Source organism: Coffea eugenioides, chromosome 5 (assembly GCF_003713205.1).
Source record: "Coffea eugenioides isolate CCC68of chromosome 5, Ceug_1.0, whole genome shotgun sequence".
Taxonomy (NCBI): Eukaryota; Viridiplantae; Streptophyta; class Magnoliopsida; order Gentianales; family Rubiaceae; genus Coffea; species Coffea eugenioides.
The window spans coordinates 49374526-49385957 of NC_040039.1; the positions used below are offsets into that span (position 1 = coordinate 49374526).

Sequence of the window (11432 nt, forward strand, 5' to 3'; positions counted from 1 at the left end):
ATACTAAAGAATTTTGGCATGATTTTCTTTTATTAGTTGCTCGAACACTAGAAATGGTAAACGACCGCCCCTTTTTTTTTTAAAAAAAAAAAAATTGAAAGAAACGTGTAGTGCTGGGTTAGATCGTTAGAGTAAGACCACCCAACTAAAAGGTCCAACATGTATGAATTTTTGTACAGTGTGCAGATCTCCCACACATTAGTCTTGAGGTCAATAATACAGGCCAACTATCATTCCTGTTATCATCCGGAGTCCGGACAATGATGAAACTTGGTGAAATCATCCTATTATCTTTGGTTCTGGAGTTAGTGCAAAGTCCAATCAAAGTAATCCCACGAGAGTCCACTCGATCAAAAGGAGACACAGACTGGCTGGCCAACTACTCACATAGGATGTTTGAGTCGGATGAGATCTCTGTCTTCAGTAACGTGTCAAAAAAAGATTAGCTAACTTGAGATGGATTGTTTTAGTTTTGCTCAATGTAAAATTACATATCCTTCCACCAACTTTCTCTCTAATCTAGAGAGAACATCCAATTGCCATCTGCCTAAATCTGTCTCCCTCTTAACAAATTCTTTTCGTCCCCAAAACAAGAAAAATAAAGTCCTTCCTCCCATCCCTCTTCTCTTCTTGACAAATCCACAACTGAGTGACTAACAAACCAAGTGTTAAAACTCCGGAGTCGCCTAGAATTTCCATTTTGTGATGATTTCAACCTTTCAAGTTCGAACAAAGCTCGGGTAGACCGGAAGCGGGCCTAAGCTACCTCACTTAATCAACCTATTGAATACCCAAGATTAACTTTGACCAAGTGGACCCGTGGGATTTTCAGTTTTCAACAGGGGAAGGAAACTAATATGGTTGGATTAATCTTGAACTTACCCACCCTCGTGGATGCTTTTAGTATTAGTGTCCAACAAATTATGTGCTTCTACTCGCACGGTCATACCTTACACATACTCTGACCCACAGCAGAATTTGCTAATCCACTGTAAAAAGTTGTGTTGTACCTAGGATTGTGGAGAGCTCATTGTTAAAGCCAGCATCATCAAGTTCTTACAGCTCAACAGCAAAAGACAATTCTAACATCTGTACTGAACAGAAGAAAATAGCACTTAAAAAGGGGAGAATATGAAATGACCCACCTGTATCTCCAACATGACGTTTTACAACAATATTGCACAACATAACTAAATGAAATTATGCCTAAAGCTATCATGGCTACAGTAACTATGTAATTGCCCATCCTATGAACCAGAAAAACAGAAACCAGTTGTTTCTATATCTACCTCTCCATCGTGCTCTTTCCGAATTCTAAGAATCAGTGCCAAGCAGACGCAGAAATCAGGTTCCTGTCTTTCCACCCCAGCAGCATAGCGCCATCAGCCTCCACTAGTGTATAGTGTTCTGAGTAACACCTTAACAGGCCTCTTATCACTGAATTGACATAAGAACTCAGAGGATATTGCCGAAACCCAGCCATCGTAAATCTGGATTTCCACTTTCCAAAGAGCTCATGGCGTTCAACCCTTTCCTTTCCTTCGCAAGCTATAATATTCACTATATCCCTGGCCAAACAGTGTTGCTCCACATTAATTCGCTCCTTCCTGTCCCTTGGCATAGTGACATCTATCGACTCAAATATTGCCGAATAGTATTCTAGAGTTTCCCAAAACCTGGGGAGAAATGGAGCAGTATTCGTCTTTGATTCTTGTTCCACCAGGGTGACGACCTTGGGATTAAGTGCCTTCACCATTCTGAGAAGCCCATCTCTTGGATTGGTCACATCAACACTCTCATCAGGTGTGTGATGGAGCTGCAGGGGGAAGTTCACAGCCAGAGCTTCACCAGGCCTTATACACAGCATATCCCTTGTAACCTCTGGAGCGAAAACTGGCACTGCATGGAACTCCACTGGAATATTGAACTTTTCAGAAATGGCTGCTAAGCGTTTGCCTACTGCTGCCAAACCTTCTCCGCGTGCATACTGAGAAACTGGGTCATCAATGCCAGTAATACGCACATGAGGAGCACCACTAGGCCTTGCAGCAAGTGCTTGTAAGAGAGTCATCCATTGCGTGCCCTGAGCAATTTGGAAGTCCACAATGTGGATGCGATCTTCGTTTCTACATGCTTCTGCAATGGCACCATTTGCAGCCATATAGCCAAATTTCAAGTAAGGACATATTTCATACAGAATATGCATGTATGAAAGCAAGTCCTTGCCTTCTGGCTCCTTGCATCTCAGAGTCCGGTAAATGTTGGTTCCCGATGCCTCTTTCCTTGCTATTAGCCCTTCAAGCATGTAAGCACCAAGACGCTGAATTGGCTCACCAGTGATGCTTACAGCACCACGTGCTGTTTCAACCAATTTCTCAAAGTTCTCTAGCTCATTTTCATAAAATGCTCGAGCACATTCCATCAACAATTGTTTAAGATTAGTTGGAGGGATACCCTTCAGGGACAATTCTTCAATCGCTCTCAGACGCTTCTCCATAGGAAGTTCATTTCCTGATTTCCCCAGGTGCAAGGCATAAGACGGCTGGGAATGAATTAATTGCGATCCCAGGGGTTGATTTTCCTGGCTCCAGGCCCTGGATTTCTGGCCTGATGCTTGTGGGCGTTTATTTTCCCCTACAGAGGGAGCTGATGTTGTTGCTTCTTCATCTGGTCCCATTAGAGCAGTCTCCAGTTGCTGCAAAGTGTACTTTATGTTATGACCATTATTTGGATTCTGAAAAAGAGTAGTTCCACCAGAAGAGATTTGAGGTTTTTCTTGACTGGAATCCGGAGATGAGCTTAACTGCTGGTAGCAACTACTGGTATAATTTAATGAAGAATTACAGGATGGACTGGCTTCAGAAAGATTTTCTGTTGAACTATGCTGTTCTTGACCGTCACTCTGTGTGGTAAGAGTCTCAGAATCAAAATGAGACAAGAAAGGTGAATTAGGTGAGTTCCTTAACTCAAATTTCAGTGAGCCGTAGAGTCTATTTGGCACTGAAGGGGCAGTAGAATAAGAAGGGTATGATATGTCTGCACCAGCAACGCTATATCCAAAAAATTGATGTGAATCCATACTAGATAAGTGGCATCAGCTGTTTTATTTACCAATTAAAATAACATGGACGGTGGACAAGAAAACTCTCTGGTTCCTTTATCAAAGACAAAGAACAGCAGATTATGTCCGGTGAAGGAGTCAGTCTTTAGCACACAGCGAAGGACCTGCAAAGTCACAAAAAGCAATAAATTTGCTGTTATAGCCTTATTTAACAGATAAAGCTAAACTGTTGTTGATACTAGTGAAGTATTTAAACAGAATAATTTGCTCAACATGTAGTACAGCAGTTCTCCTTTTGCCTGAACAAATTTGTTACATCATGCCCATCTATTGCAATAATCAATTTAAAAAGCTCTGTCCAAACTGGTACCAACATAAGAATGATGACAATAAAATCTTAATCACCATATTACTATTCATCACAGGGATTTACAAAAAAAAATAAAGGCAGTTAACAAAAATGTAGAATTTATTCCTTGCACCAAATTGTTGAAGCAATACGCCTTCAAGTAATCCTAGCCTCAAAATGATCTATGGCAAAAGTAAATTAACACATCTCTCTGACCCCATGAACAAAACATAGAGACCTGAGTCAAAACATATCATTTCCTTCCTTTAGCTCCTAATCCTTGTCTTCATAGATCACCACAGATCAAACTATATACAGTTTTCTAAGATTACGTTTTTCCATGGGTTTGATGTGCAGGTCAGAATTACCTTTTTGGCAATCTTCTGCATAATCTCAAGAAAAAGGATAAAGAAAACAACAATCATGCACAGAATTTCATTAACCAAAACCAGCTAAAAAGAAAGAAACACTCCTCATCGCTCGTAGAATACAATCTGAACAAGCATATACTCATGAAAATATTTTCAATTACACTACAAAAAAGAACCCCATAACATAAACAAGAACATACTTTTTGACACCAGCAGCAATAAACTGGGAGTTCCTAATAATTTGATGGTGTTCCACTAAAACAATGAAGACAGAGATAAGTAAATAAGCTAGCTTTTTTCCTCTTCATTTATATCTTTTCTTCTCAACTACTTTATAAACCATCTACCCTCCCTATAACTCCCTGCCTTCAATAAACGAAAAGAAATATCCAAGAAACTAAAGAAGGAATTCTAAAGTGGCAAATTTTCCCCATTGACTTGAGCTGAAGAAGAGAACACCATGTATTCAAAGAAGCCTAATTCAATTGCTTGACTAATAAAAGCAAGTCTCCTCAATCCCCTGGTAAGAATTTTCTATACAAGTAAATGAAGGAGAAAAGAAAACACGATAATCAACCCTTTGAATTCAATCTCTCTCTCTCTCTCCCCCTCCCTCCTCCCTCCCCCTTTGTTTTAAATGTTGCTCAACATTCAACCTTGAAGAACAACAAAATAAAAGACAAAACTTTACCATCAACACAACAAATATAAAACAGGAAATTCCTTTCAACCACAGCCCGCCTCAAAAGATCAACAAAATGAACCTTGACTTCAATTAAAAAACGGAATTAAGTACCTGAGGATTACTTAGGCTTGAAATGAAGACGTCAACCTCTTTCTCTAGCCTTCTTCTTCTCTAGCTCGGTGTTCAGGTGATAGGATCTTAAATATTTTGAATACGTAAATTTCTCGGCAGTCAAAAGATGGGATTTTTGTGGGCTTAGGAAGCTGAAGAGTATCGAAAGAACGAGCGAAGATTGAAGATTTTATATATAAGGAGGAAAGGAAAGTGCGACTTGCGAGGCAGTTGTGACCTGTGACCTGTTAGCTGACGAGGGAGCTGGGCCCGCGGTCTCTTTAACGGTAACGGAGACTAGGGGAGTTGAATTTTGACGGAATTGATGACGATGATTGAACCGTTAGTTACGCCGACCACACGTTCGACTTTGGCGAACATTCTCAGCGCCCTCAAGCAACTCATGTCCTTTTGGTTTTTGGTTTGGATAGAGCCACGCGCTCCTCATGGCTAGTGTGCGGCAGCCAAACATATGAGAATCTTTCAGAAGGAACCTCATGCAAACATGATTTTTTTTCCCTTCTTTTTTTTTTTCTTTATGCGGTTTAAATGTGTTCACGGTTAGTCCAATAAATTATTTCCAATCAAAAGAAGATTTTGGCTGTTGATTTCACTTAGGAAAAAATTATTTCATTGTACTAATTACTTAGAGCATTATATTATTTTTCTATTTTATTACAGTCAAAACATCTTTATAACAATTCAAAAATCTTTATCACAATAACAATATGTACATTACAAATGTCTACCCTCAGAATTTTGCCTATCACAGTGGACTTTGATATCTTCTTTTTGTCTATCAAAGTTGACCATATATGTTGATGAATTTGTTATGACTTTTTATCCTATGATCTTTTTGCTCCTATAATCATGGATATATGAATAGCATCTAAACTAGTGTGAATATCCGTGCTACGCACGGTACTGACATTATTGAAAAAGTAAAAATAAAATGGTGAATAAAAAAAATTTAAAAATTGTACCAACACAATTAAAATGTAATATCTGTCTAACAATAGTTTGAAATATGATAGAATGTGCATATCATTCAAAAACTGCATTTTTTCGGAAAATAGATCCTAAAAAAATAATAGAAATTTATTTTAGAAAATGAATGATATATGAACAAAAATGAATGTAATTGAATGTTGTTAAAATGAAATACTTACAAATATTATGCATTCGATTTGATAAATACAAAAATCTAGACAAAAATCTATAACTCACTACTTGTTCCGTTCTTGAAATTTTTTTTAGGGTTAAATATAGTAAGCCCCTTAACTTTACATTTAGCTGCACTTTACCCCTCAACTTTACATTTAGTTACACATTTGTGATTTTTTTGAAACGTGATTGTAATTTGCAAAGCTCATTTGTAGGGGTGGTTATAGGGTTAGTTTGGGGATAAATATTTCTTAATTATAAAAATGTAACATTGTATTAAAATAGCATACGAATGAGCATTTGTCTTTAATTAAGGAGTAAAAAGGATTTAAAGTATAAATAACAAAGTATAAACGGTTTATGAAATAGATAGTGGGAATATTTTAAATTTTAAATTTGATTGGTGATAGGGTTGGTTATAACCCACTACTCTTTATGTATTAAAATAAATACAAAAATCTATAACCCACTACTTGTTCCGTTCTTGAGATTTTTTCTAGGGTTAAATATAGTAAACCCCTTAACTTTACATTTAGCTGCACTTTACCCCCTCAACTTTACATTTAGTTGCACTTTACCTTTAGTTGCACATTTGTGATTTTTTTGAAACGTGATTGTAATTTGTAAAGCTCATTTGAAGGGGTGGTTATAGGATTAGTTTGGGGATAAATATTTTTTAATTATAAAAATGTAACATTGTATTAAACTAGCATACGAATGAGCATTTGTCTTTAATTAAAGAGTAAAAAAGATTTAAAATATAAATAACAAAGTATAAACGGTTTATGAAGTGGATAGTGAGAATGTTTTAAATTTTAAATTTGATTGGTGATAGGGTTGGTTATAACCCACTACTTTTTATGTAATAAAATAAATACAAAAATCTATAACCCACTACTTGTTCCGTTCTGAGATTTTTTTTTAGGGTTAAATATAGTAAACCCCTTAACTTTACATATAATTCCACTGTACCCCCTCAACTTTACATGTAGTTGCACATTTGTGATTTTTTTAAAACGTAATTGTAATTTACAAAGCTCATTTGTAGGGGTGGTTATAGGGTTAGTTTGGGGATAAATATTTTTTAATTATAAAAATGTAACATTGTATTAAAATAGCATACGAATGAGCATTTGTCTTTAATTAAAGAGTAAAAAAGATTTAAAATATAAATAACAAAGTATAAACGGTTTATGAAGTAGATAGTGAGAATGTTTTAAATTTTAAATTTGATTGGTGATAGGGTTGGTTATAACCCACTACTTTTTATGTATTAAAATAAATACAAAAATCTATAACCCATTACTTGTTCCGTTTTTTAGATTTTTTTTAGGGTTAAATATAGTAAACCCCTTAACTTTACATATAGTTCCACTGTACCCCCTCAACTTTACATGTAGTTGCACATTTGTGATTTTTTTAAAATGTAATTGTAATTTACAAAACTCATTTGTAGGGGTGATTATAGGGTTAGTTTGAGGATAAATATTTCTTAATTATAAAAATGTAACATTGTATTAAAATAGCATACGAATGAGCTTTTGTCTTTAATTAAGGAGTAAAAAGGATTTAAAGTATAAATAATAAAGTATAAACGGTTTATGAAGTAGATAGTGTTAATGTTTTAAATTTTAAATTTGATTGGTGATATGGTTGATTATAATCCACTACTTTTTATGTATTAAAATAAATAAAAAATATAGAAAAAAGAATAACAAAGTATAAAGGGTTTATGAAGTAGATAGTGGGAATGTTTTAAATTTTAAATTTGATTGGTGATATGGTTGGTTATAACCCACTACTTTTTATGTATTAAAATAAATACAAAAATCTATAACCCACTACTTGTTCCCTTCTTGGGATTTTTTTTAGGGTTAAATATAATAAACCCATTAACTTTACATTTAGTTGCACTTCACTCTCTCAACTTTACATGTAGTTGCACATTTGTGATTTTTTTGAAACGTAATTATAATCTGCAAAGCTCATTTATAGGGGATGTTATAAGGTTAGTTTGGGGATAAATATTTCTTAATTATAAAAATGTAACATTATATAAAAATAGCATACTAATGAGCATTTGTTTTTAATTAATGAGTAAAAATGATTTAAAGTATAAATAACAAAGTATAAACGGTTTATGAAGTAGATAATGAGAATGTTTTAAATTTTAAATTTGATTGGTGATAGGGTTGATTATAATCCACTACTTTTAATGTATTAAAATAAATACAAAAATTTAGAAAAAAAGAATGAGAAGTTTAGAAGCCATTGAGAGGGTCTCTGATAAAAACCCCTTCCTCAATACATATAGACTAGTGGGAATACCCATGCTATGCACGGTGCTGACATTATTGAAAAAAAAAATAAAATGATGACCAAATAAAGGTGAAAAAATTTTATCAATAAAATTAAAATATAATATCTGTTTAACAATAGTTTGAAATATAATAGAATGTATATATCATTCAAGAACCGTCTTTTTTCGGTTGTATGAGAATTTTTTTTATTATTGTATGAGAATTGTTAACAAAAAAATACAATAGTTAATATAGAATAGCATCAATAGAATTTAATACAATTGTGTTGTAATCAAATGAAAAATACGCACCAATTGAATTGTTATTAGCACCCATAGTTAATGAAGTAATCCCTATATAAAAATATTTTGGTACATGTAGTAATTGGTAATCTATAAAATAAAATAAATTGTTAATCTATAAAATTGCTAAATTGTCTATAAATAGCATCAACAGAATGTAATACAATTGTATTGTAATCGAACAATTATACTACAATTGTATTGTATTGTATCTATAGTTGATTTAGCAAAATAGTGCAGCCAAAAAGTGTGTATGTAAGATGAGTATGACGATATAAAAAGCTGTATATTTACCATGATCACGCAAAATCATTGGTGATGTGGATACCTGGCGATCTTGAGGACAGTTAGATTTTTCATTTCTTTGATCTATAAATAAAATATATATTAAATTAAAAATCAATAGTTTATGTATTTATTTTATGTGTAAATAGTGATACATTGTATGAGAATTGTTAACCAAAAAAATACAATAATTAATATAGAAATAGCATCAATAGAATTTAATAGAATTGCATTGTAATCAAATGAAAACAATTACAGAGAAGTGGTTACCTGAATTAAGGAATGCAGTTTTAAATGCTCAAAAGTGCCTTGACGATTGCATATATGTCAGGGGATTGGTGAGTTTTTTGCTCCTCTTGAATCATTTTCTTTTTTCTAATTGTAATATATTACTTGCAGGTGTTAAGTAGGACTTGACTCTAACCTTTCGTTTAAGTATTTTAAGCAATGAACTATTTATTCCATGAGTTGAATTGTGCTGTTGCTAGATAGATGAATCGTGTAGTTGTAATTGTCATTGTTGATAAAGAAAAGAAAGGCTATAATGCAATTTTGCCAAAAGGATTTCTGACGAAATTAAAAATTAATCCAATTTTAATAATGGGCGTATAGTGCCTTAGTTATTAGTAGTATCTGAATTGTTTTTCTCCAATTATAAATCATTTTTAATTTTTTTTTAATTATCAAAAAATCTTTTTTTATTTCATGCACGATCATTTTTGGAATAAAATTATGAAAATAACTATCGTAACACCTATTTTATGTGATAAATATGCAATAAAAAATAATTAAAAAATTTCAGTAATACAAACAAATAAATTTTTATAATATACAATTTATATTAGAAATAGTAGAACCCTCAATCATGAACCTATACCATCTGCAATTATATAAGCAAGCAATACCTTTTTATCTTTGCTTTACAGTGTAACAATAAGCAAACAACCGTTCATAAGATTTTGTAAAAAATTTTCAGAAATAATGGATGATCAGAAAATCAATGCAATATCATTCATGACAAAAAACAAAGCAAAAGCAAAACATACTTAAAAGGCAGAGGGGACTGACCTGGAAAATTAAGCCGGCCACAAGAAGGTTGATTTCTGCTGGAGTCTCTGCACATAATATCTTCCACTACTGCTCACAAAAGAAACAAAATCAATACATTTACAAAATCAATAGAGAACCAAAAATAAATAAGAAATTGAGAGAGAGGGTGAGGGAATTAACTCGATAAGTTAATCAAGTCTATGAGTAAAAGAAGAATTTGTAGGAGTAATTGTAGGATGAGTTAAGATAGTGGGATAGTGGGAGTATTGATTGGTGATAAGGTGATAGTGGGATAGTGGGAATATTGATTGGTGATAAGGTGGGTTATAACCCACTACTTTTTTATGTATTAAAATAAATACAAAAATCTAGAAAAAAGTATGACAAGTTTAGAAGGTATTAAGAGGGTTTCTGCTAAAAATCCCTTCCTGAATACATATAGATATAGATATAGATAATAAAATAGCATTTTTTTAGTTTTATTAACTTGCAATTATTTGAAAACAATCTTCAAACTTTTATTGTATGATTTTCTGCCTCCACAATTATTGTTATATGGATGGCATCTAAACACTATAATGACATCTTTTAATACTGTTGTTGTTATTTGCAATCATTTTTTTAATGATCAGTGCATGTGGTGGTACCTTTTGGCAACCAGGTTATTCAAATTTCAATTTAGTAACATATATAAAAGTTTTGATAAAACTCTTTTATGTTAAATATCATCCTTACGTGCACGATATTACCTATCTAATTAACTTATTTTTTGGGAATTGGTAAATACAACAAAGTTCCATTAGGTTATCAAGTTTCAAGTTAATAAATTATAAGTTATCATGTAACTTTGTGTAAGTAATTAATTTAATAAAAAATGTAAGCATATTTCTACATTTCTAATGTAAATTAATTTGCACTTTTCTTGCTTTGAATAATTAGAAAATTCTATGGTCTTTTTCAGTATCATTCCCTCAATATGGTATAGCTCTAATGATGATAATGAATTTCATCATCCAACGGTGAACTTCACTTTAGGGTATAATATTAAGAACGGGCTGTAAAATCTCCCTAAATAATTTTCTTCTCCCTAGGATTGTGCGAAAAAAAAAAGAATTTATAGTAGAAAATAAAAAGATAAAAGAAAGGAGGGGAAAATGAAAAAGTTTACTGCATCGAGAAGAAGCGGACGCGCTGCTGGCTGCTGCGAACGGGGAGGTGATGTATGGGGTGACTGGGTAGACAACAAAGCCGCGCTGAGGCCAAGCCGTGTAATATAAACGCGAGGATGACGACCACGTGACGTCGGGATTAGATCCGATAAATAAACCGGGATCTGTTGACGGTAAACCTAAGATAGGAGTAACATAGGAATGGAATGGAATTAAATAAGACGGACACGTGGGGGTTGAGAATCTCCTCTATTTTGACTACTTTGACCTGACGCCGTGTCACGCGGTATTGTATGACTGACTGGACTACTGCCTCGCCGCTTTTATTCAAACAATTTCAAAGAAATAGAAAGGGAAGCGCCCCCTGACCAGCTGGAAAGCCACTAAGCAAAATCCCCACCCATTAATTGCTTAATTCGATTGTAATATCCATGACGTAATTTCGAAAGTTACGTAGATATCTAGAAATCTATCAATGATTAATTTATAGTTTTATAGCTATTTTTAAAAAAATCTTGAAAGTGTCTAATAATTAGAATTAAAAAATTTTAAAGTATAGAAATGATGAGATAAAACGATGATAAA

The 11432-nt window shown here is 33.4% G+C and overlaps 1 protein-coding gene across 1 annotated transcript; it reads right to left on the reverse strand.

Annotated features, from left to right (window-relative positions):
• Positions 1-1069: 1069 nt before the first annotated feature.
• Positions 1070-4729, reverse strand: LOC113770738 (chitin-inducible gibberellin-responsive protein 1-like). Its single transcript, XM_027315307.1, has 2 exons — positions 4578-4729; positions 1070-3225 (listed from the first exon to the last, which is right to left on the reverse strand). Exon 2 carries the CDS (start codon positions 3077-3079, stop codon positions 1322-1324), a length of 1758 nt encoding a protein of 585 aa, XP_027171108.1. The 5' UTR covers positions 3080-3225; positions 4578-4729; the 3' UTR covers positions 1070-1321.
• Positions 4730-11432: the final 6703 nt, after the last annotated feature.